The 23200-nt window shown below is 41.5% G+C and overlaps 2 protein-coding genes across 3 annotated transcripts in view; one reads left to right on the top strand and one right to left on the bottom strand.

The window, feature by feature from the left end:
- ZDHHC6 (zinc finger DHHC-type palmitoyltransferase 6) overlaps positions 1-23200 on the bottom strand; it is a 55847-nt gene that overhangs the window by 16968 nt on the left and 15679 nt on the right. The gene's annotated exons all lie outside the window — the stretch shown is intronic.
- Positions 1991-22765, top strand: ACSL5 (acyl-CoA synthetase long chain family member 5). 2 transcript variants are annotated; one of them, XM_054832232.1, is made up of 21 exons: positions 1991-2118; positions 9913-10098; positions 10638-10746; positions 11376-11440; positions 11517-11618; positions 11949-12048; positions 13275-13453; positions 14126-14158; positions 14372-14423; positions 14979-15052; positions 15512-15589; positions 16532-16666; positions 17147-17281; positions 17356-17451; positions 17985-18057; positions 18937-19025; positions 19106-19222; positions 19667-19810; positions 20787-20888; positions 21271-21342; positions 21785-22765. In XM_054832232.1, exons 2-21 carry the CDS (start codon positions 9943-9945, stop codon positions 21923-21925), a joined length of 2052 nt encoding a protein of 683 aa, XP_054688207.1. In that variant the 5' UTR covers positions 1991-2118; positions 9913-9942; the 3' UTR covers positions 21926-22765. The 2 variants fall into 2 exon arrangements, with proteins under 2 accessions (XP_054688207.1, XP_054688208.1); XM_054832233.1 differs by lacking the exon at positions 1991-2118 and adding an exon at positions 4699-4821.

The raw sequence follows: 23200 nt of genomic DNA, 5'->3' as shown, positions 1-23200 counted from the left end.
GTTTTTTCCAATCTTATGGAAAAAACCTATGTGAATAGGTGCCTTGAGGTCCTCTTTTTCAGAACTGGGAATAGATGATGTTTCCACAGCTGACCTAGTCTATTTTATGCCATTGGTCATGTGCTTTGGTCACTGAGATGCTTTGGTCACAAACTATGGCATCACTCATTCAGAAACAACAAGGAACACAGACAAGCCTCCACTACAGAACGTAAACCCATGTGCCTTCTGGGGCTTGTGAACATGTTTTCTCACACCTGCTTTCAAAACAAGCTAAAAAAAGGTTACCCACCATTAGCAAATCAGTAACACTTTTGATTCAGAGCCCAACCTTCCCCACACAGAGATGACACACTCACTGCTCAGAGTTTCGCAGAATGGTTTTTAATGGTGAACCAATCAATGGTCTTCATTCATCAGGAAGCAACTATATAGGTGAAAGGTGACAAAACACCACAACTTGGATTAATTTGCTGTTCAAAAGAGGTAAAAAGCCACGTACTTTATGTACCAGGGAGAAAGGGCGGAGAAGGAAAAGCAGTTGCAGCTTTACACAAACAGCTAGCTTGGATAATTGGCATTGTTCCCTTCTCAAGTGACTCTGCTATGCTCCCCCCCCGCATCAGTATGTAAGATGCATCTGGGAGCCAAAACCACAGATGGTGTCAGTCACTCTAGCTCTTTTGAGGCGGTGAGGCAATATCCACTTACATTGAATGGGGATCTGCTCAACTACTAATTGTTAGTATCTATTGCACACCTCATAACAGCATTAAATCAACTGCTTTGTTTCCCACATGCAAAATGCATCACAGACTGGAGCCAAGAGACTTGCACACCAGGATCATCTCTTTACACCAAGTTTGGAACCCTCCCACTCATTTTCTTTCATTCTCCTCAAACTGACATTTTCTAAAAACTTAGATGAGATTGCAATCAGGTGGTCTAGGATGATAATTAGTGTTGGCACAGATGCTTCCACTTTTATTCATGTCCACTGATACAGGCAGGTTCTCCCACCCCAATCAGGACTACCTAAGATGGTAAGTGAAAAGCATTAACATTGCTTTACTCTTCAAATATCATACAGGAGTCAAATTCCAGCACCAGTCAAACCAGGCCTGGATCAACACAAGCTTCATGGTCTTGACCAGTCCTGACAGTACTGAATGCTGAAAGGACTTCGGTATTTAGCCTTATCTCTTGGATCATAAGGAGCAAACTTCTTCCAAAGATCACATCCACAGCCTTTGGAAGTGAAGCCAAGAAGCTCCACCTGCCAGCCCAGCCTGCATACCTCACCTCACAGCTGAGTCGCTCAAGCAGCGTTAAGCACAGCAGCTCTGTTACTCCCATTTCATAGATGAAGACAAAAAACCAAAATCATCACTTAAATCAACACAAGAAACCTCTGATGAAGCAGGCTTAGCCTACTTGCCAGTCCAGCAAGTGCAATACCCTTTGCACACCTTCGAAAGAGAAGGTGCATCATTGTAAGATAACCAGCCCCCCGTAGATCCCAAGTGCACCGACAGCCCCTACCATAAAGGAGCGTGCTGCTTCATGGACCACTTGAGCCGCAAAGGAAACCCGTGCCTCAGCGGTCAGACATGATCAAGGAGAGGCCCCTACCCAAAACAGTAGGGAAAAATATCAGAACATGTTTGCTTGCTCAAAGTGCAATTTAAGAGGCACCTTTTCACAGTGGAATGAGACTTACTCAGTGCCCCATGCACGCTCAGAGTAAACGAGAGTCCTATCAAAACCCAAGTGCGCAGCTTTCGCAGGGCTGGGGTTAGCTTTCACAGTGCGCTGCTCTCTTCTAAAGCTGTTGCGCAAGAGTGGTATGTTTAACATTTCTAACCAGCCAAAATTGCTCTTTATATTTGATCAGGAATAATTTTTTTTTTTTACCTTTGAACCTGTTGCAACGCAGGTTCAAAGGTTACCTGGGTGCAGTGTTGACTGTTTATTAAAGCCACACACTGATGATTCGGGGCTCAGTCCTGCCACTGGAGCTGGGGAAGCACCAACCCTTGAACACCCACTTGGAGTTGTAAAGCAGCGAAGGAAGCAAGCTGTACTGGCCTCTCCACCCTCCTCCAGCTCCGAAGGAAGGTAAGCAAATCTCTCCCGATCAGAGCCCATCTTTCTCAAGTACTAGGCTTCCTGCTCCTGCAGAGAAGTACTGCAGGTGGGATAACAGCCTTAATTTGCTGCAATGCTTGGATCCAATGCACTCTTCTCATCACATTGCGTGCTGTTAAAGGCAACAGCTGTGTAATTGGCTGCATGCTATTAATGAAACAAGTCCGGGCTCAGGGGTGGCATAGAGAGAAATCACAGTCTGAGCAACCACCCGAACACTCCCTGTTGCTACAGACTGGCTGGAACTGGAAACCTGACTACTGTCCAGGCTGAAGCCATTTTCTTATCAGTTTGTTATGTCTATTTAAAGATACAGTGCACAGAGTATCAGTGCCAGGCTCCCATTCAGACTTATGTTTAAAACAGAGTTCCAGAAATAGAAGAATCATCACAGGCAGGTTTTGAAACCTCGTCAGTAAATATGCTAGATCATTTATATACACAAGCTTACTGGCAACATTTACTACAATAAGACTGTAATCCCTAACTAAGAACACAGGAGCTCGCTATAATGCCTTTATTAATGTTTTAAAAGCACAGATCTTGGAGTATGGCACACCAGACCACACAACAGAAAGGAAACAACTTGAACTCTCTAGGCACATACTCTACCTACTGCTCATCTTAATTTGCTGATAGGTATGAAAGATGCAGGTGCACATTTTATATACATGTACAAAAAGAAGCAAAGGTTGAGTCATTCATTACTCTATTTTTTGGCAGAGAATTACTAGCAACAAATGGATTCGTGCCTCTCAAAAATCTGGAGTTTATTCAGATCATTTGCCGCAGTATCAAAAATTAAAAGCCTCAAAATTTGCATGTCACTTCTTACGCACATCAGGGAAAGAGCATCCACTGTATTCTAATTTATGAGCATTAAACAGAACAAATCATTAAGGAGAAGCTATCCTCCTCAAGGCTTTTCTATGTGCACCCCTTAATCCAATTTATGTTGGAGCTGCAAGTCCAGGCAATGCACTGTAACCTTACCAGCTCAGGGACCTCCACGTGACATGCTGGGCTTCTGGCAGTCCAGGTAGGACAGTGCTGTGAGCACCTTCTCTTGCACTAGCAGCCAAAGTCAACGCATCTGAGATATACAGCATTGCTACCCAACAGCTGATCAGATTTGACAGAGCAAATTCACTGCTTTAAGTCTTCCACCTGGAAAAATAACAGCCTGAGGACAGATATCTGAAGGGGGGAAATCCTCAGGGATTTTCACCTCAAAGAAGGTGATGATGGAGCTGGCTGGGCTAGAAGCCCGGTCTGCTTCCCTTCTCTGCAAGAGGCATTGCCTTTCTTTAGGCATAAGTGCACCCTGACTGGCAGTATTAAAGCTGAAGCTCACAGCTTCGCTTAAACGCCATAGAAACAGGCCTGAGTAGGCAAAGCCAAAGGCAGAGGAGTTTCATGCAGAACAAGCTATTTCTTTTTCATCTGCATGTAAAGCTTACAGCAAAATCAGTGAATTAAGCCTCAGCTTCCCTATATCTGCATTGCTAAATAATGCCACAATTACAGTGTAAATTAGCTTTACCTGAATAGCATAAAGGTTACAGCAGCAATAAAGAGATAATTGCAATTAGTAGAGGCTATGTGTTTTAGCAAACTAAGGTCCAGGCCAGGTTGTATTCTGGATGCACGTACATGCTATATTATTCCATCCCAGCTATGATTAGTCTAGCTAAGCAGATTATTCTGAAATTATGCAGCATAGAAACACTTTCAGATGTGCAAACTGTTAAACAGGAAAATAATTCCAAAATCTGAGGTCAAGGCACTAAAGAAGACAAATAAGTGAAGCTACTGACTTCCCACCCCTCCAAATCTGCTGCAGAATTCCAGTTATATTAGACAAGCATCAGAAAGAAAAAGGGAAACTGCAGCAGCTATAAATTTTAAATAAAGAAATGCAACTGTAAAACCATAAAGAAAATTTGTGTCACAGAAGGAAACAAAACTGAAGTTTGAAACATGATTCACTCTTGCCTTATGTAAATAATTGTATGTATGTAAGTCTAAACCACAGCAGAAATAACTAAATAGCTTTTAGAGAAAAAAAGCCAACCAAAAAACCCACCAAAACTAACCAAAACCAAATAAACCAAAACCAGCATCAGAAATGGGGATCCAGCCTACCAGCAATGTATGTTACACAGCAGTATTGGAAAAATACCATACTCAAAGCATTTTGCCAGTATTACAAGCTAAAAAGCTCTGCTCATCTTAACGTACACACAGCTATAGAGAGAAAATTGCTATTATTGAGAGTATAGCTTTGCACCTAGAAAAAATAAGAGCAAATAGATTATAAACAACAAATTATAAATATAATATCAAAAGGTTTTGGTCTACTTTTCCCCTAGCTCTTCAGAAATGTGTAAACTTCAAGCTCTTTTCATGACCAAACAAAAAAAAAAAAACTCAATAACTTCCTCTATGTTTTCTTTCCTAACCACTTCAGTTCCCCTATGCAAGTTCCTCCCATTTGCAAGCTCCCCTCCCAGCATGCTTTTCTGCTCGCTGATTTATTTAAACCCAGGAGAGGGAACTGGTTGTAGTTTTTAACATGAGTGTCACCTAATTGGTGTTGGTTTGTTACTGTGCTGGTAAGACTCCCTTTTACTTAAGAAAAAGAGGTTGGCTTCCTACTTCATCTTCATAATGGTAGGTGGTTTTGGTCACTGGTTCTTATCTCTGTATTTGCTCTGAATTTTTTTTTCTATGTAACTAATAAAGCTCTGCTTTTATTTATTTTATTGCTAATGGGCTTTACTGTAACCTATTACTTGCATAGACCTTACTATAACCTATGTGCAATCACAGCAATTAGCCGCAGTGCTCAAGATAGTAAGTTTTTCAGGAGCCTGCTAGGAAATCTCTGGTAGCATGCTATCAGTTAGATGTTAACTTTAGGCTGAGTTAAGTTCAGATATATGTTTGCTCTTTGCTCTTTATAGTGTAAGTGCTGTAATAATACATAGTGATAAAAGACATTAGTATTTAGAAGTTTTTAGTGCTACCTTTTCTCTGCATGACTATGTAAGTTACTGGATATTCCAGCTTTCTTAGCAGTTCTGTGTGAATTTTCAAGTTGAGCTTTAGTTTTAGCTCTTTAAACCATGCTTCTTGTGTCTCTAGAGATGATTTTGTATTAATAAATGTTGATGCATGTATATTTTGCAAGAATGTGATCCTGTGTTATCTAATAAGAGTAACAGAACTAATTATACTGAGTATTTTTTAAACTTTTCAAAACTTCAAAGGGTTAGTTGAACATGTTCTACCTTTCTGAGTAGGTAGCTTTCAAGGAGAAAACCTGACATAAAAAAAATATGGAAGTTCAGCTTTTCAATTTATCTGACAAAACTATGTTTAGTACAAAGCAGCGTCGTGGTGTTGTTGCCTTCCTGATTGAGGGACAGTAATATCAGACATAGTAAAATTCTTGATCAAAAAATGACTTTTCTATTGAAGTATACTGAAAGCCTGAGTTCAATAAGTTTCACAAGCAAGGCCCAGAAATAGCCTGTAACATGTAGTCTGAAACCACAGAGCACTGTACTTCCTGAAAGTTAGGTTGCTGAGGCCTCGTTCTTTCCCACCCCCTAGCAGAGTGCTTCTCAGGCAAGATCAAAAGATACTTGAACTGCTCGGCTCTGACCTTCTTAAGAGGTACTCAGAAAGCAAAGCCTAACTAAAGTGTATCTTAGGCTTAATGCAAGTTACTGTGGATTTTGCTTTGTGGTGTTTACATGGCTGTAGTTCAGCAGTCCGTGCTGAGCTTTTGCACTTTAGCTTCTTTCTGGATGCTACAAGTTAGATGTTCCTAAACCCTGCAGAACACAAGACTGCTCCTTGCTGCAGCTGGAGGAGGATGGGATATAATGCTTCCCAGGAGTAAGAACTGGCACAGTGGCTCACGTCTGCAGGACACCAGGCAAGAGCTGCACCGTATAAGCAAATGTAAAGAGTGAGCTACTGGTGGTTAACTAACTAATTAGTGACCTCAGTGTAGTTGGTTGTACTCTACTCTCACTGCTTGGAAAGAGGGAGTGTTACCTTACTAATACTGATCAACAAGTTCCCGTGATCACCTCAAAAGCACATGCAAACTGTTTCTTAGGCGAACTTGAGACAAAATATAATTCTAGAAAGCATGCTCCCAGGCAGTGCGTGACTGTTGCTTCTGAAATTGTGCAAATGTCAGGGGTTGCTTTCCTGTCTGTAAGGAACTACTGTGATGGAGATGATGCTGGTTTCTTTCTTCATACTTATGTGCTTGGAGGCACAAAGCTCTGGCATTTTTCAGTGGAGAGAATCTCCTGGCTTGGAGAAAATGGAGAATAACTGTTTCATTCCTTCTAGCTGGTGATGGAATTGCTGTAGAGGTTGAGGGGGGTACACTAGAAATAAGAACACGTACTCCTGAACTCAACGCTGTAAATGGTATCACTGTAATCTCTTCTGATAAAAACTAAGCCTTGCACTCCAGAGCCTAGTGCATCTTACCCCTGACCATTGATCAGGGCAGGCAACCTAAGTACACTTTAACTGTCTAGCATCTTATTGCACAAGAGGACTAACAGGTGGTTTGAGACATCCTGTGCATTTTGGGTCTTTCTGGTCACTGGAAGCTGAGGCCTTCAAAACTCAGGCGTTCCAAGCACTTGCCCCCTACATGCTTAAGAAAACAGCTGGTGCTCAGACTTGCCCTGCAGTGGAAGCTGGTGTCTGTCAAAAATGTCCTGGCTTTGTCTTACGCTGCACTGAGTTGAGGTTTCACTCAGTAGATATAGATCAGGTATGATGTATGCATAGGGATTTGTGGGTTAAGCTCCAGCTGTAGTTGCTCCATAGGACAGATCTAGGGTAGAGCTGTTCTCTTCCCATGGACAAAAAACTCTGTCTAGTACAGACCCCTAGCCTCTCTGCTGGCTTTCCTGTTTTGAGGGCAGCAGGATTAAGTGGCTTTTGGAGGAGACCAGAGGTGATTAACTAGTAGTGACTTGGATTTGACAAGTAGTTACAGCAGAAGCTCTAGGCATTGGAAACAATTGCCCTAATGCTTGGAATTGAGACAAATTCGCTGACAGTCTCTTGCCACAGCTTGAATTCCATACCCTATGTACTTTGATAGGAGTGATTAAAGCCTGTATGAGGAAACATGGTTGGAAAGTAAAACACTCTCACTATTCTATTCATAAAGTAGGGTAACTGAAAATAGTCTTTCAGATATGAAAAGCATTTTTTTGTGTATTGCAAACAATATCTGGGTATCTGTGCTTTTTTTGACACAACACTAACTTCTGTAGCTTTAAAGGTTTTGATTCTGACACGTTGTCTCATTCAGTGCTGTAAGCAAGCTAATGAAGACAGTTACTAAAAAACCCACTACCTAGAAGCAAAAGAGCATACAATAATTCCTGGGCTTTAGAGAGAAACTTGTCAACAGGTCTTTCTTTAAATTTGCCCTATAACTGAAAATCATCCTTGACTAGCTATAGGGATGCTGTTAGGTTACACTGGGATTAGACTGCTGTCTGGTTTCTGTGTCTCTCCATGAGAGACTTCTGGAATCTGTTCAGAATCTGAAGACAAAAGCTTTGCTGCATTTAATCATCTTCAGGCTTTTCTCATCTTGATCAAGTGTTCTCTCTGAACTTTGAGTTCTCTGCTCCAAGCATCACTACCCTTCAGGGCTTGATGTTCAGTCTTCATAGATGTCTTGGCACAAACTGCCTTGCATGTGAGTCAGTGAGGAGATGAGAATACCCTGACGGAAAGATTTTCAGTGTCTTACCTACTGCTGCATGGAGCATTTGGGGTTAGTGGGTTTTCTGACCCTTACCACAAAAAGGTCAGACAAGTGTCCTCTGTTAATCTTCTGTCAAATAAGTCCATGTAACAGACAGTTGCTATTTGTGACAACTGCACTGATCTGTCTGATAAGGCAGTGTTAATGCTAAGCAGTGTTAAGAAGTTATAGTAGAGGACTTGGTGCTATAGACATGATCCCCAGTTCTGTTTATTACCTCTAGCATGATAAAGACAACCAATCTTTCCTGTTTTCAAGGAAATTTTCTTTAAATTACTATTAAAATGAGCACATGAGAGCACACTTCAGCCATTAAAACTGGTACAGCTGTATAGGCATGTGATCTCTTCAGTTCCCTGCATATAGCTCTCTTCTCTTACTGCTGATGGGAAGATTTCCTGTCCAGGGAAGAGTCATCTGAAATGCACTGACTGCAAACTCCTTTCGGCCTATCTGGGGATAGAAAAAGACTGGGAAATAGCCCAAGTTGATTGCTGTTAATAAAAAATCAGGGAGTTGAACATGAGTACTCTGGTATCCCTCTAAAAATATGTGAGAATAGATGTGCCAAGGCCTAGTTTTGCCAACTTCTAAGCTTCCGACATACAAATGGTGCAAATGTGATTTGCTCTGTCACTTGGATGTAGTAGTGGACTCTGAGTTAAAGGAATAAAGTTCATATATGCAACTCCTCTTGACGTTGGAGAGTGGAGCCTCTACCGAACTGCCTCTGTGCTCATGCTGTAAAAAAGTGACTTGTTCATGTTAACAAAAGAGGAAGTGGCGACTCGCACCATAAACCAGATATTGTTTAATAACCTACAGAAGCTATTTACTAACTCTTCCAGTAAAGGATTAGCAGGCCAAATGTATAAATCATGAAGAGCAGCTGACTGCCAGATTCACTTTAATAATCTTCAGTTTTCCAAACAGAGCAGTGCTAGAACCTAAACTGTTAAATGGGTTTGTCCTGAATGCAAACTTGATCAGCAGACCTGGTTTTAGGAGATTTTTTTTTCTCCAGGCTCAGTTGATAAAGTTCCAAAGGAAGGGTGTGGAGATGGGTGATACCCTGTGCTGCAGAAAGAGCAAGTTTTTGCTTCCTAGGTTTGATATGCCCAGTGACTGGAACCGTCAGTCAGTGTGGAGTGCCAAGGACAGTTCCTGCCTTTCTTGCTGTAGAACAATTGTTGTTTTGGACTCTCAATACATGAAACCAAGGTCAGGAGTTTGAAGGGCACATTGTAACTAAGACTTAGAGTGGAAAAGAGGTCTAGGTAGTTGGTACTTTTCAGATATGTAGATGACATGCTTTTGGCAGCTTGGACTTGATGACAAGCCCCTGAGGTACCCTTTCTTACCCAGATGCTGAGCAGGAGAAGCATGCCTTCTCTCACCAGAGAACACGTTAGGATTGCTGACACAGCCACTGAAAATTACAAAACCACAAACCAGATATGGGTGATCTAACTCTGGTCAGTCTGGGCTCAGAGACCCAAGTTGTGACTTAAGGGGCTGGCTGAATTTACTGTTTGGAAAATACCTTCAGCTTTCTTGGAATTATAGTTAAAGGGTAACTGGAGCCCACTGCTTCAGAATGCCTGGTATTCTTCTTGTACAGGGATTTAGTTATTTGCTAGCTGACATACTATCTACTGAATAGAAAGAATTGACATCTGTTCCTCGTCTGACTTCATCAGGCTTCAGCTTTTTGTGGAGGTGGATGCAGCATGGATTAAGATTTATGGGGACAGGTGACTTGAGATCTCTTAAGAGGCTTAAAGCATTGCATAAGCATGCTTCATTATTGTACCAGGACTCTTTAGGGACGAACTGCTGAAATGATTTGTAGTACTGCTTAATGAACTACTTAAGTAACTATGGCTCATAGGTAGTGAGTGCTTCTAACTCATGTCTACTAAACCTCCTGTTTGTTTCAGGTTCAACTCTGGCTCCACTGATCCAGCACAATGATGTGGATACTTCAAGTTTTGTTCTCACCGCTCCCAACACCAGCATTGATTAGTCTTATTGTATTTGGAGCTGTCGTCTTCCTGTGGGTGATAAGCAGGCCAAAACCTGTTTTGCCTCCTGTTGACTTGAACAAGCAGTCAATAGGAATTGAGGTAATACATACTCTGCTCGTGGGCATGGACTATCTGAATACTGATCCATTCTGACTTTGGGTATCAGTGGAAACTCTTCTGTTTGATATACACAGCCTTCTCTCCCAGGTGTACAACTCAACAGTACGGTGGGGAGAAGGGAAGTCTTAAAGACACTAAGAGTAAGAAACAGCAGCTCTTGCCAACAGGGTTAGGTGAGCTTTTCACCAGATAGCCTTGGCTGTCGCTGACTTTTTTCTGTATTTTAAATGCTTTGCATCAGCTTTGATGCTGGTGCTTCACTTCATGTAACTAGGCAAGTGGTAGCACTCAGTCTTAGTCAAGGTCTCTCTAATAACCTGTAATTAAATATTAATCTAGGCCATGTAGAAAATTCCTCTGCATATGACTGAGTAGATCAAAATCAGGAAGGAAAATGAGACTTCCCTAACAATGCCATGCTGTTGAAATGCTTTAGAGGGAATTGCTGGGAGAATGGCTGAAGAACAAGAGGCACTGCATCTGTTCTGCACTGTTTCATAACTATGCTCTGCTCCTAGGGAGGAGCCAGAAGAGGTGCACTCTTGACAGACAATAACCTGCTTTCTTATTACTTTGAAGATGGTAAAACCTTGTATGAAGTTTTCCAGAGAGGACTGCATGCTTCCGGTAAGCTTTGCATCTGCTAGTTAGTGCTTACCTATCACAAGTAAATAAAATTATTCCAAGCTTTTTTGCCTTGCCTCTTGTCTGTCATAATAATTCAGGCTAGCAAAAGCTTTCCCAGTCTTCTGTGGAGTAGACTGACAAGTGACTGTATTCCCTCCCCCCCTCAATGATTTGGAAGTAGTTTTAGTTGGCAGACTGGGCAGGAACAAACATCAGAAGCCTAAGATGGTAGAGTTCAGTGAACAGCCAGCAGATACTAAGCTGACTTATGATGTGAGTTTTAGTGTAAAATTACTGCCTGCTTACAACAGGTGACATTTGTGCACATGTGACTTCATGGGTCCCATGCACGGAAATATGTGATAGCTTGCCAGCTATTTCAATCTCACGTGGGTTGTGAAATGGGAAAATATCACCAGATCTTGGAAGTATTGCTTGTAAGGATAAAGCCAACAGTGTTACAATCTTGTTTTGGGCAGAGTGCTTAACTATGGACACCGTGCACTTCCGTGCTCCTTGCAGTTAGCTGGATGTCTGAATGAAAATATTTCCCACTTAAAGTGTTGCCTTGAAGTGCTATGCGACTTCAGTACTGAGCTTTACAATTGCTTTTCTGAACTCTTCATTAGGAAATGGCAACTGTTTAGGCTACAGAAAACCCAACCAACCTTATCAGTGGCTGACATATAAACAGGTGAGTATTGTACATGACAGATGACTTCATTTGAGATACTGTCTTGTAACTAAAGTGGGGGAAAACTATCTTACAGGTTTTGGACAGAGCTCAATACCTGGGATCAGGATTTCTGCAAAAAGGATGCAAACCATCATCAGACCAGTTTATTGGCATTTTTGCTCAGAATAGGCCAGAGGTAAGCAATAAATTGAATATTCTTTCCCAGAATATTCTGACACCTTGAGGAGAGTGAAGGGTCTGTATTTAAATAGCTTGAGGCCACATGAGGGAAAATCACAACTGGCTTTTCCCTTCCCAGTTCCCTTATTACTGACTGAGCACATACCATGCCAGGCATGTAATACAATGATCTTGAACCCTCACTACTCTAAGAATCTCATGGACATGCTCCTTACGCAACCCTCACTATTAATGTGTGCATGGGCTAGTCAAGCTATATGAAATCTGTAGGTAATCAGGTCTTGAGTTGCTAGTTTTCCTTAGCTATACTGTTTTCTCTCTTCAGTGGATCATTTCAGAGTACGCCTGCTACACTTACTCAATGGTTGCTGTTCCACTCTATGACACTCTGGGGCCAGAGGCCATTGTATATATTGTTAACAAAGGTAAATACTGACCTTTCACTATTTCATAATGATTTCTCTAAGAAGCTTTGTTCTGAGAAAGCTGAAGTTCAAGGGAATTTGATGCAAAAATCAGAGTAGCTTTAACCTTACTGCTCTTATACTTCTATAGACAATTAATTTCTGTAAATGAAGCTGCTTTGCAGGGGACATGGTTCAATGCCTAGAAGAAGCCAGTGGGCTTCCTATTTCTCTTAGTGTCTTGAGTGCAAGTCTGCTGAAGACCTGCTAGATCCTGTGGACCATGCTGCAATCAGTGCTCAATGATTTGCTATTTGAAGTTTTGCAATCTTGAACTCCCACACTGCCAAACAATTAGACAATGCAAACAGGCTTGCATGCAAATTAAAACTAGATGTGTGTCTCTGTCTTAAAGTTGTAGGATGTAGAGAGTGGAGGAGGGAGGGGTAAAGAGATGCCTAAATCTGTTTAATCTATCTGGTTAGGGCCTGTTGCTCTACAGGAGCAACAACTAGCATGCCATCATGGAAGAAACTGTTGAGGAACTTGAATAAATCTTCAAACTTTCTTCCCCCAAACTTAGGGGACATATGGGGGGGGGAAAAAATACCCACTGCTCTTACACCAATCTGGGATCCAACCCATAAACAGGATTTGCCAAGCAAAATCACTTCACCAGCATAACTGTTGAACCTTGCAAACAGGTCTTGCCTTGGAACTACACAGCTGTGACTTACTAGGCTAACGGGGAGCTGGCATGTTCAGGCAAATACAGTTCCTCTGCCAACTTAATGGGAAATGCTTTTGCAATTGCATAAAAATCTTGCACATGCAGAGAAGCTGAGGCATTGACTCAAGAATTTTAGCTACACCTTCAAACAGGTCTAATTTCTTTCGATTTAAGGAAGATGGCTAAACCTAAGCAATCAGTGAGGACAATTCTGAGCTTTTGCGGCAATACCAAAAGGTTAAATGCCTGTCTTGACTGTGACCGAAGATACTTGTCTTCAGTTTCTCAGCATTTGCCATAACTTAGTATAGTTAGAATCTTAAGTTTGCCCAATCAGTTGGCCATGGTAGGAGGAACCTTCTTATCACTGTGAGCCAGCCACTGAATCTGTATAAAGATATGTGAATGGCTTTAGAACAAACTAATGCTAAGTCCTAAATATACGAGCTACTGAGCTGTCACTCACTAGCCTCATGTCTTCTAAACAGACTTCTGAAATGTAATTTCTTTTCTGTAGCTGACATAAGCATAGTGATCTGTGACAAGCCTGAGAAGGCACAGGTCTTGCTTGAGAACTGTGAGCAAGAAAAGACCCCATGTCTGAAGACTATCATTCTCATGGATCTCTTTGATAAAGAGCTCAAGGACAGAGGAGCTAAAGTGGGAGTTGAAATTCTAGCACTACAGGAAGTTGAGGTAGGTGACTAAAGGCTTCTGCTTGATCTTGCAGAGGAATACCTTGCTAGCTAGACATCTGGACCTTCTCTAGCAATGACACTGTAATGTAAGCATTATCCAGTTGTCACATCTGTACCTGAGATCTTGATGAGCAGTTATTTTGAAACTTGATACATTTAGCCAAATGGACTTGCAGAGTTCAAACCATTGACTAAAACTGTCCATGTGTTGTGGACAGTCAGTATGCATTAGACTTAATTCATGGTGCAGTTATAACAGGATTTATCAGGCTTCTAAGCTGGCAGTTGAGTCTAATTGAAACTAAGTGCAAATTACTGGCGGCTCTGACATCCCAGTACTTGGCTTAATCTTCCAGATATGATGCATAAATGTAAGGATAAGAGAGATGGCCTACATCAAATAAAATTAAATATCTCCACTCAGGACTCCCAAATTCCTTAAGTAGTTCTGATCACTTTCTACACACTCAAATTCATGCTCTCCAGAACCCCGGGAGTCAGCTTTTCCAAGTTGTGTGTATTATATTTAGGAAGACCAAGATCTCTCTCTGAATGAGATGGGGTACCAAGAGGCAAAGTACAAACAAGTGAAATGTGATTATGAATTAATCTACTGTTGTTGCATGTCCTTCTGTTGCAATTGCTAAGCTGTGTTTTCTCTCTAATACAGGAGCTGGGAAGAAACAACATCAGAGAACCACTTGTAAGTATCTCTGTGGAACAGTTATAAACTTGCAAAACTAGTCTCTGAAAATGCCATGCTGCTAGTAGAGGAGGCTGGCAGGATTTTTTTTGTATCTTGTCTTGCTGTTTCCAAACAGAATTCCTGGTTCATCCCACTTTAGGAAGTGTGTGTAAATACTGATAAGCAACATAATCCTTACTCTGTTGACGTTATGTGGCTTTTTCCCTCTAGCCTCCTAAGCCTGAAGATCTTTGCATTGTGTGTTTTACCAGTGGAACCACAGGTAAGGGAATGTATAGCAATGCTTCCCCACTAAAACAATCTCCCTGTGCTGAAAAAAATAGCTTTCTAGCACAAAAAAAAATGCTAACAACATAAAAGTGAAACAGTAGATTAGAACAGTGTCAAGCCACTACTGCAGTTTCACTTGGGACGCTGTCAGTACAAGTCAAGTACACCAAGACAAAGCTGCTTGGAGCTGGGGGAAAGAATAGCCAAATTCATGTTGTCGTACCCTATGAAAAATACAGACTCTTAATGTTACAGAGATTGGTTGTTTAACTGTGTCTGTATTCTGATCCACAGGGGCTAGAGAAACATCTTGTTTCAGCATTGTCTATGCTACTCCTAATTACTCTGCTGTTTCAGTAGACATTTCCTTTATATAATATTCATAGCTGAAAGCACTCAAGATGAGGCATATTTGTGATCTCTTAAGACAATGCATGCTATGACTCAGCCTAATACCAAGATATTTCAAACTGAGCCAAACAAGCCATGGGAAACTGATAGCAGAAGCAGTCAGAGCCACAGCTGACTTTGCTCAATCTCTCCAAAGGTAACCCTAAAGGAGCCATGCTGACACATCAAAATGTTGTTGCAAATGCTGCTGCCTTCCTTAGAAGCACAGAGGTAAGCTACTGCTAATGATGATCTCTAGGCTATGTCACTCAGTCATGAAACTAGTTTTAACGTGGGCATCTTCTGCAAGCCATTCACTCCCAGTGAACTCATCTGTACCTAAGTGCCCATATTTCAATGGGACAATAGTATTGCAAGAAACTTGGTTTAACCTTGAACAAGAACTTCTACACAGAAATTATTCTAGAATGAGTGAGTCCTAAATGCCAAGAGTACTAAACTACCCTATTTCAAGTCTTGCCAAAACATAAAATTAATCTTGATCTGGTATGGCTGAGTTACGGCTGCAAACTTTGAAGAGGTGATGGATGAACCTGAGTTGTTTCAGTCATTTGAAGTGTCTGCTATTTCAAGTACTCAAATTGATCCAAACTTTATTCACTTTCTGCTTAAGAGTAACTCAAGCAGGCATAGGGAGTGCTAACCTACTTCTGTTTCTTTCCCCTCTAGAACACAGTTGAGTGTACAAGTTCAGATATAACCATGTCCTATCTTCCCTTGGCTCACATGTTTGAGAGAGTTGTACAGGTAAGTAAACTGTGTGCGTACTACAAGGTTTCTGTAGAAGATCTTGGATGTACGAACTAGTTCAAACAGTAAGCTGTACCTAAATGGTTAAAACCACCTACCTAAAATAAAACCTCTGAACTGACTAAATGCCTAGTTACTTCTCCAAGATATGGCTACTATCTTCATTAAATGAAGCTTTGCTCTTCAGTCCAGCCTCACTGAGTCTGTGATTTACTAAGAAATCAGCAAGGGAAATTAACAGAATCAAGACCTTAGTTAAACACAGTGAAAGCTAATACATGAAGAGGAAGCAGTTTAAGAACAGTAGATTTAGTACTCAGAGGTAAACCTCCACTGTTGGCTCTGCTGGGCTGTGTCATCCTGCCTATCTGTTTCGTAAGCTGAAGTTCTACTCTTCCAATTAATTCACTTCCTCTGGCATGTTGTAAAAGTAAGGTTCCTATTGTGAACACTAGCAACTTTGTGGCAGGCTCTAACTCTTCCACATGTAATGGTCTCCAGAACAGTCTCTTAACCTCAATTCCAAACGCAGTATTTAAAACAGAATATGTCTTGTCCTATTCCTTGTCAAACTACTAAATTCTTCTGTTGCCTTGTATTTAAACTTCTGGGTATCTCAAAAGATATCAATATAGAACAGCTGTTACAAATGGGGTGAAGCTCATATTAATTGTATTCAACCAGAACGTGAAACTTTTTGTACTGCTTGTGGACTACAAGTCAAAGTTGCATGCTAGAACTTAATCTATGCATCTGAGCTTCTATAAATCAAATTATAGTGAATGGTATGACAGCTGTCTGTATTTCCTCAAAACCTATTCACACAAGAACTTTCCTACCGTGGAGCACTGGAAACCATGCTGGTCTCTATGGACAAATAATTATGGCTAATGAAGCTAGGAATTATGCTTGACTAAGCTTAGTCTGGTCAATTTTTAGACTGTCGTCTACAGCTGTGGAGCAAAAGTAGGCTTCTTCCAAGGAGACATCAAGTTGCTAACAGATGACATGAAAACCTTGAAGCCAACACTATTTCCAGTTGTACCAAGACTGCTCAATAGAATATATGACAAGGTATGTGAGTAACTTTAGCTAAACTATCGTTGTGCTTGTATACTTGAGCAAGCATATGAGTTTAAATTAATATTGAATGCATCATAACATGGTCACTAGTTAATTACTCTGTAGCAGGGAGAAGAATTTAAAATCCTTTGAGGAGATTGAAAGAGTCCTGGGACCTGGAGTATAAGAACAGTATATCCAGTCATGACTGGGCTAATTCTGTTGCTGTTCAGAGACAAAAAGTTTGTTTACTTTTGGTATGCAAATGAAGCAAGTGCAAAGGTAGAAGGATCCCTGTCCCTCAAAGCTATAGCTGAAGTATGTCAGCAGTAACACAAATTAGTATTGCCCCTTGGTTCGTTGCCTAGACCATGGCAGTAGTGAAGACAGACCTGAGAACATCAAAGTAAGATACGGTGCCTCCTGACAAAGCAAGAACTGGAGGTACAGATGTGAATTAAACCCAGGAGTCACTGATACCTTTCCTTGCAGATACAAAGTGGTGCAAAGAGCCCAGTGAAACGTTGCCTGTTAAACTTTGCTGTGACTATGAAGATGGCTGAAATAAAACAAGGCATAATTCGAAATGACAGCATTTGGGATAAGCTAATCTTCAAAAAAGTTCAGGTAAGTTATTCCAAGTGTAAGGAAGCTGAGCAATGCAGTATTGGAGGATCTGATGGCTTCTACTTCACTTGTAGGAAACCATGGGTGGAAGAGTACGTATAATGGTGACAGGCGCAGCCCCTATATCTCCCTCTGTCCTGACATTTCTTAGAGCGGCATTGGGCTGTCAGGTAAGATGAGGGGGTTTTCTTAAATTAAGACCTGTTTGATTATGACCAAATAGGTGGCCAGTGATACAGCTGTGGTCCAACCTGGCTTGTTCCTGGGGAGATTGTTGTCAGACTTCAGTATTTACAGGCTGCTTGATCTGAGTTAACTGTAACAGGAACAAAATTCTGCAGGGCTGGCTTCAAACGACACTACCAAAAAACTATCCTGTAGGCTCTGGGAAGAGGAACAGAGCAGCAGAAGTAGGAACAGGCAGCACTCAGCTGCCTCTGAGCTTTGTGGCTTATCCTGACAGTCAATGAGCTCCCAGTGTAGTACATTTGACAACAGAGCTCAGCGAATGAAGTGACCAAAGCAAGGTTTGGAGAGGTGAACTTGAAGAACATCTGGTTACACCAGTAAGACCAAGAAGTCTTAAAGGTTAAGATTGTCATGGCTTCCTTCCTAAGAAGACTTGAGCACGGGCATGGTCGAAACTGAGCTCATTCACACCAAGGACTCGATGTTCAAAGAATATTCATCTGTTCTCGCACAGATCTTTGAAGCTTATGGCCAGACTGAATGCTCAGCTGGATGTACTTTCTCAATGCCTGGAGACTGGACAACAGGTATGGTAGCCGAGACTTGGAAACTCTCCCATGGCTGTCAAGAGAAAGTGGCACTCAAGCTTAGGTGCTCTACTGCTTTTAGTTCAATGAAAGTTAAATCCTGATTACTTAACCTCAAAGTGATTCTTGGTAGCAACAGTCACCTGTATGCTTAAGTACTGAATTCTTGACTCAAGTAGGTAAGGATCTCTTGTGTAAAGTGACATAGGTTAGCTTAGACTCCTTAGGAAAGGAGTGTCTGTACAGAGCTGAGCAAATTGGACAAGGACTTCCCAAATGGCTTTAAGAAAATAGCTTTAGCTCCCAAATAACTTGTTTTATTCAAAGAACTATGACTAAAACATCAGACATGACACTTGACTATCTTCCTGGAGGACTACCTGACCTTGAAGATTTAGCTTTCATCTTAGCAAGGATGTTTTTAATGTTGGGTATTCTAAATTCAAGCTCAAGTCACGATCTTAGAAATCACAGTAACTGCTGAGCATAAAGATGATGAAATGCAAATGAATACTGGGGTCTATGAGGGAATTCTGTGGAGGCAAGTGTGGCACATGATTGGTGTGGTTGATTACACCAATAAATGGCTCTAAGCATTGAGACTTAGCTACTACTTATCCTGCATTAACTGGCTGAAGTAGCATTACAATAACTTTCTTGACAATTTGGTGTCGGATTCCTTTAAACAGTACTGGTTCTTGCTAAAGCAATAAACAAAGAGCCATTAAGTATCTACTATTGCTGAAGTCTTTCATATGTAGGGGGCACCTGAGTTCTCCCATCTCACTTCAAGACCTAGTCTTTCTAGCTTTAGATCAAATAGGGCCAATTGCTAGTAGAATCCCCAAAATGTAACTATCCTTGGGTTTTTTCTCTTAGGCCATGTTGGAGCCCCTCTGGCTTGTAATATCATAAAATTAGATGATGTGGAAGAAATGAACTACTACTCTTCTAACAGTGAAGGCGAGGTAGGTAACATCTCCTGTGTGTGTCAGGAAATACTGAAACATAAGACTTGGTGACTAACAATGTTCTGTGCTTGCTATAGGTCTGCATTAAAGGACCAAATGTGTTCAAGGGTTATCTGAAAGACCCTGAGAAGACAGCAGAAGCAATTGATAAAGATGGCTGGCTCCACACTGGAGACATAGGGAAATGGTTGCCAGTGAGTAATTGCTTAATACAAACTGTCCCTTGGATGTGAATTCCTGGGTAGCTTACAGTAATCTGAAAAGCTGGAGAAGTGAATTCTAGGATAAGAGCCTTACATGGTATTTTGTTATCATTCACCAAGTAACTCGGGCAAAGCTCCAAAGGCCAATTAGGTTACAAGATCTCAAGTAACACCTGCAAGGCCAGTAGTTAAGACTAAGCTGCTTCCACAGTGAAGAACAACTAGATGTCTTCGTTTCTGTCAGAGGAGAATAAAGGAGCTACCTGATCATGTCCTGAGCTAACTGGAGAAATTAGACAAAGTTGCCTTTCTCTCTGGAGAGAGCAAAGACCAGTTCCAGACTAGCACATACCTTTCATACAACAAAATCAAACTTACTATCTTCTACTTACAGAAGCAAGACAGAAACTAACAGCCTCCACCTTTAACTTCTAGAATGGAACGCTGAAGATCATTGATAGGAAGAAGAATATATTTAAACTTGCACAAGGAGAATACATTGCTCCAGAGAAGATAGAAAATGTCTATATCAGAAGTGCTCCTGTTGCCCAGGTCTTTGTACACGGGGAAAGCCTGAGGGTAAGTTGTGTTAGGAGTGAGCATTCTGCAAGACTCCTCCCACAATGAGTTCTGGAAGATCAGGGCACAAATGTAAGCATATATGAGTCCTTGAACAAGATCTGTTCCCAAGAGTGCCATGTTTATAGGAATATCCTTTCAGACCTATAGCTTTCCCAAGTGACAATGAAGAAAAGGAGATCTTGGCATCAAGTTGCAAGCTGGATAATGGCTAATTACATACTTGTATGGGATTAGTATGTCAGGTTGGCTCTGTAGAGTTTAGAATCATACAGTAGTTCAGGTTGGAAGGGACCTTTAAAGGTCATCTAGTGCAACCCCCCTGCAATAAGCAGGGACATCTTCAACTAGATCAGGTTGCTCAGAGTCCAGTCCAGCCTGACCTTGAACGTTTCCAGGGATGGGGCATCTACCACCTCTCTGGGCAACCTGTGCCAGTGTTTCAGCACCTTAATTGTAAAAAAATTCTTCCTTATATCTAATCTAAATCTACTCTCTTTTAGTTTAAAACCATTACCCCTTGTCCTATCACAGCATGCCCTGCTAAAAAGTCTGTCCCCATCTTTCTTATAAGCCCCCTTGAAAGGCTGCAATAAGATCTCCTAGAGCCTTCTCTTCTCCAGGCCCAACAATCCCAACTCTCAACCTTCCTTCATAGGAGGGGTGTTTCGCCACTCCTTTGCCACAGAGGTGTCACCTGTGCTAGCAGAGGCCAGTCTTCAATCTGTAAACCAGCCAAAAGTAATTGCTGGAGCATTCAGCACACATAACCAACTGCATTAGTACTTCAATTACTGCTGTCAGAACTCAGATAAGTTACTTGAAAGTCCTTGTAGCCACCTTGGAAGCTCTGGAAATGGATAGGGATGTAGATGTGGCTTGTTAAAGAGACACTGTCCATAATCAAGTTCACATAGACAAAATAATTTCAAATGTCTTATCTTGCTCTCAACATGACTACTTCCACTTTTTTCAGTCTTTTCTAATAGGTATAGTGGTTCCTGATCCTGAGACACTTCCTGGATTTGCAGCAAAACTGGGAATAAAAGGTTCCTATGAAGATGTCTGCAAAAATCCAGTGAGTGGCTTTGTTTTCAGTGGGTTATAGATAGAATTTACTTATCAAGTCCAATCTTGCATTGCTTTGACTTCACTCTACCCACCTTTTTTGTAAATTAAACTAGCCTCATGCTGGGTGAGTCATGCAAGCAGCCTTACAGTAAAAACTGGCACTAAGTATAGGTGTCTCTTGATGTTTCAAGGGCTATCACTGCTTCTCTTCCAATGAGAAGACAGACATGACCTTGTAGTGGCCTTAATATGAGGAACCTTGAATGCTGGAATATGTACCTGTACTCTTGCCAACCTCAGTTTTCACTGACTGGACAATGGGTGTGGTCTTGAATTGCAATTACAAAATGGCAGCTTTACCCACTCTGCTCCTGCTCTGTTTCTTCTAGGCAGTGAAGAAAGCTATTTTAGAAGATATGGTCAGACTGGGGAAAGAGGCTGGCCTTAAATCCTTTGAACAAGTGAGTACTTCCAAATTCTGTTTGTCACAAGCACCTGTATTGCTAATGCAATGGTTGGAAAGTCTTCATTTCTGTTACTGGCTGTGCCAGGATGGGACCCAAGCCAGCTGCCTCAGAGAGCTGCTTGAAGTAGGCAGTGAAACACTGCCTGCCTGCCTGTCGCCTGACCAAGAGACAGGTGGCTGTACAGGGCAACAGTAGCAATTGCCATGAGATGGAGTGGAGGTTCATTCACCATCGGCTGTAGAGCTGTACTGTAGTTCCAGCCTATCCTCTTGCTGTGTCAGCCAAAAGGAGTTGGACTTGAATCAAAAAACAGTTTAGTTACTAGAGCTCCTGAGACAGAGTTCTTGCACTGAGCTCACGGAAGCTGGGAAGGACTGTTGCTTGTTCTCTAAGTAATTATGTAAGTGTCATGTGCTAAATTATTTTCTTTTAACAGGTTAAAGACCTGTACATTCACACAGAGATGTTCTCTGTAGAAAATGGACTCTTGACACCAACACTGAAGGCAAAGAGAGCAGAGCTTGTTAAATTCTTCCAGAAGCAGATTGAAGCCCTCTATTCAAGTTTGCAGGAATAAGTGACCAGTTTTTAAATTAAATTGCCTGGAGTATCCAAACAAATCTGTGACACTACACGACCTATGGAGAACACATGCACGAGTGGAGGGGAGCAAGGAGAACTTACATATATTGTTTCTGGTATTATGGGGAAAATGACTTTCAGATGAAGATGGCTATAGCATAACTGACAACTGGCAGTGTTCACATCTTGTGGGACTAAGCATCAGCTGTCTAGGCAAAGCCAGAACTTTCATCTTCTTTGGACTGTGACTGAAGCACAAAAACACTCAAGAACCTCAGCTTCTTTTAAAAGGCAGTTGTATGCACTTCTCACTGTCAAAAGCACTCACTGTTTTCCTGCTCCAAGTATGAACTCTATTATGACCTTTTGTGGATTGATTTCCATCTTTCATGCAGTTCTATATTTTGGCGGGGGTGGGGGGGAGACAGTTGAAAAACCAAGTGCAGGAAAATAACAGTTCAGTTTCCACTCAGGATGCTATAAACTGTCTCAACTCAAGCTGTCATAATATGAATTGGAGCTTAACATCTGTTCAGCAGATACAGAAGTGAATTTCCTGTTCCTAGCCCTGGACCACACAGTAGAGGTTGGTTTTGATACCAGACAACTCATTTTCATTAAAGCTTCTGGCATCTAGCTTACAAAGTACCTGTGTCTAAAGCAAATATAATTTATATTCTAGTCTGGGAGGCACTGGATCAGTTTTTGCACATGTTCTCAAATGCCATGGTAGTTATAAGCCTCTGCACTTATGAATTTGAGCCTGATAAGTGGAAAATGTTAGCTGTCATTCCCAAGGATATAGGATGTAATAAACTGTAACTGCACAATCAAACCAAAGCCTTGTTTCTTTGCTGCAACCAGACTGTCAGCTGCAAGGTTTACTGGTGCCTGTGTAGCTGCAGCCAGAACACAACTGCTGCAGAAAGCTAACTGGTTTTCTATGCTGTCACCATTCAGCCACAGCTCAAGCCATGAGGCAATAAGATAGTGCCACATGTTGCTCCTCAACTCAACTTTCCTTCTCTTGTAGTGAGACAGTATGTGCCAAAGTCTTCAGCATAAAGTTGTTCTTCCAGCTCAGCCTATCACATGAAGTAAGACACCAGGTATTGCTTTCTAAGCCTAAAGCTGTTTCTTTAGAAAACCATTTAGACAAGATGAGTACTGTCTCTATTTTTAGAAATGTGTCTTCAATGAGTGTAAGCTGTCTCTGCTGACAGTCCCTGTAGCAGTCTGCTGTATCAGTCCACAAGGCAATGCAGTGCTA

Source organism: Grus americana, chromosome 7, assembly GCF_028858705.1.
Source record: "Grus americana isolate bGruAme1 chromosome 7, bGruAme1.mat, whole genome shotgun sequence".
Classification (NCBI taxonomy): Eukaryota; Metazoa; Chordata; class Aves; order Gruiformes; family Gruidae; genus Grus; species Grus americana.
The sequence above is the reverse complement of the archived record's forward strand: the minus strand, read 5'-3'. Positions and strand labels throughout refer to the sequence as shown.

Coding starts and splice junctions, on each gene's coding strand:
- ACSL5 (XM_054832232.1), top strand. CDS start 9,943: ATGATGTGGATACTTCAAGTTTTGTTCTCACCGCTCCCAACACCAGCA. Junction 10,747..11,375: donor GAGAGGACTGCATGCTTCCG/GTAAGCTTTGCA, acceptor ACTCTTCATTAG/GAAATGGCAACTGTTTAGGC. Junction 19,026..19,105: donor CTTCTAACAGTGAAGGCGAG/GTAGGTAACATC, acceptor TGCTTGCTATAG/GTCTGCATTAAAGGACCAAA.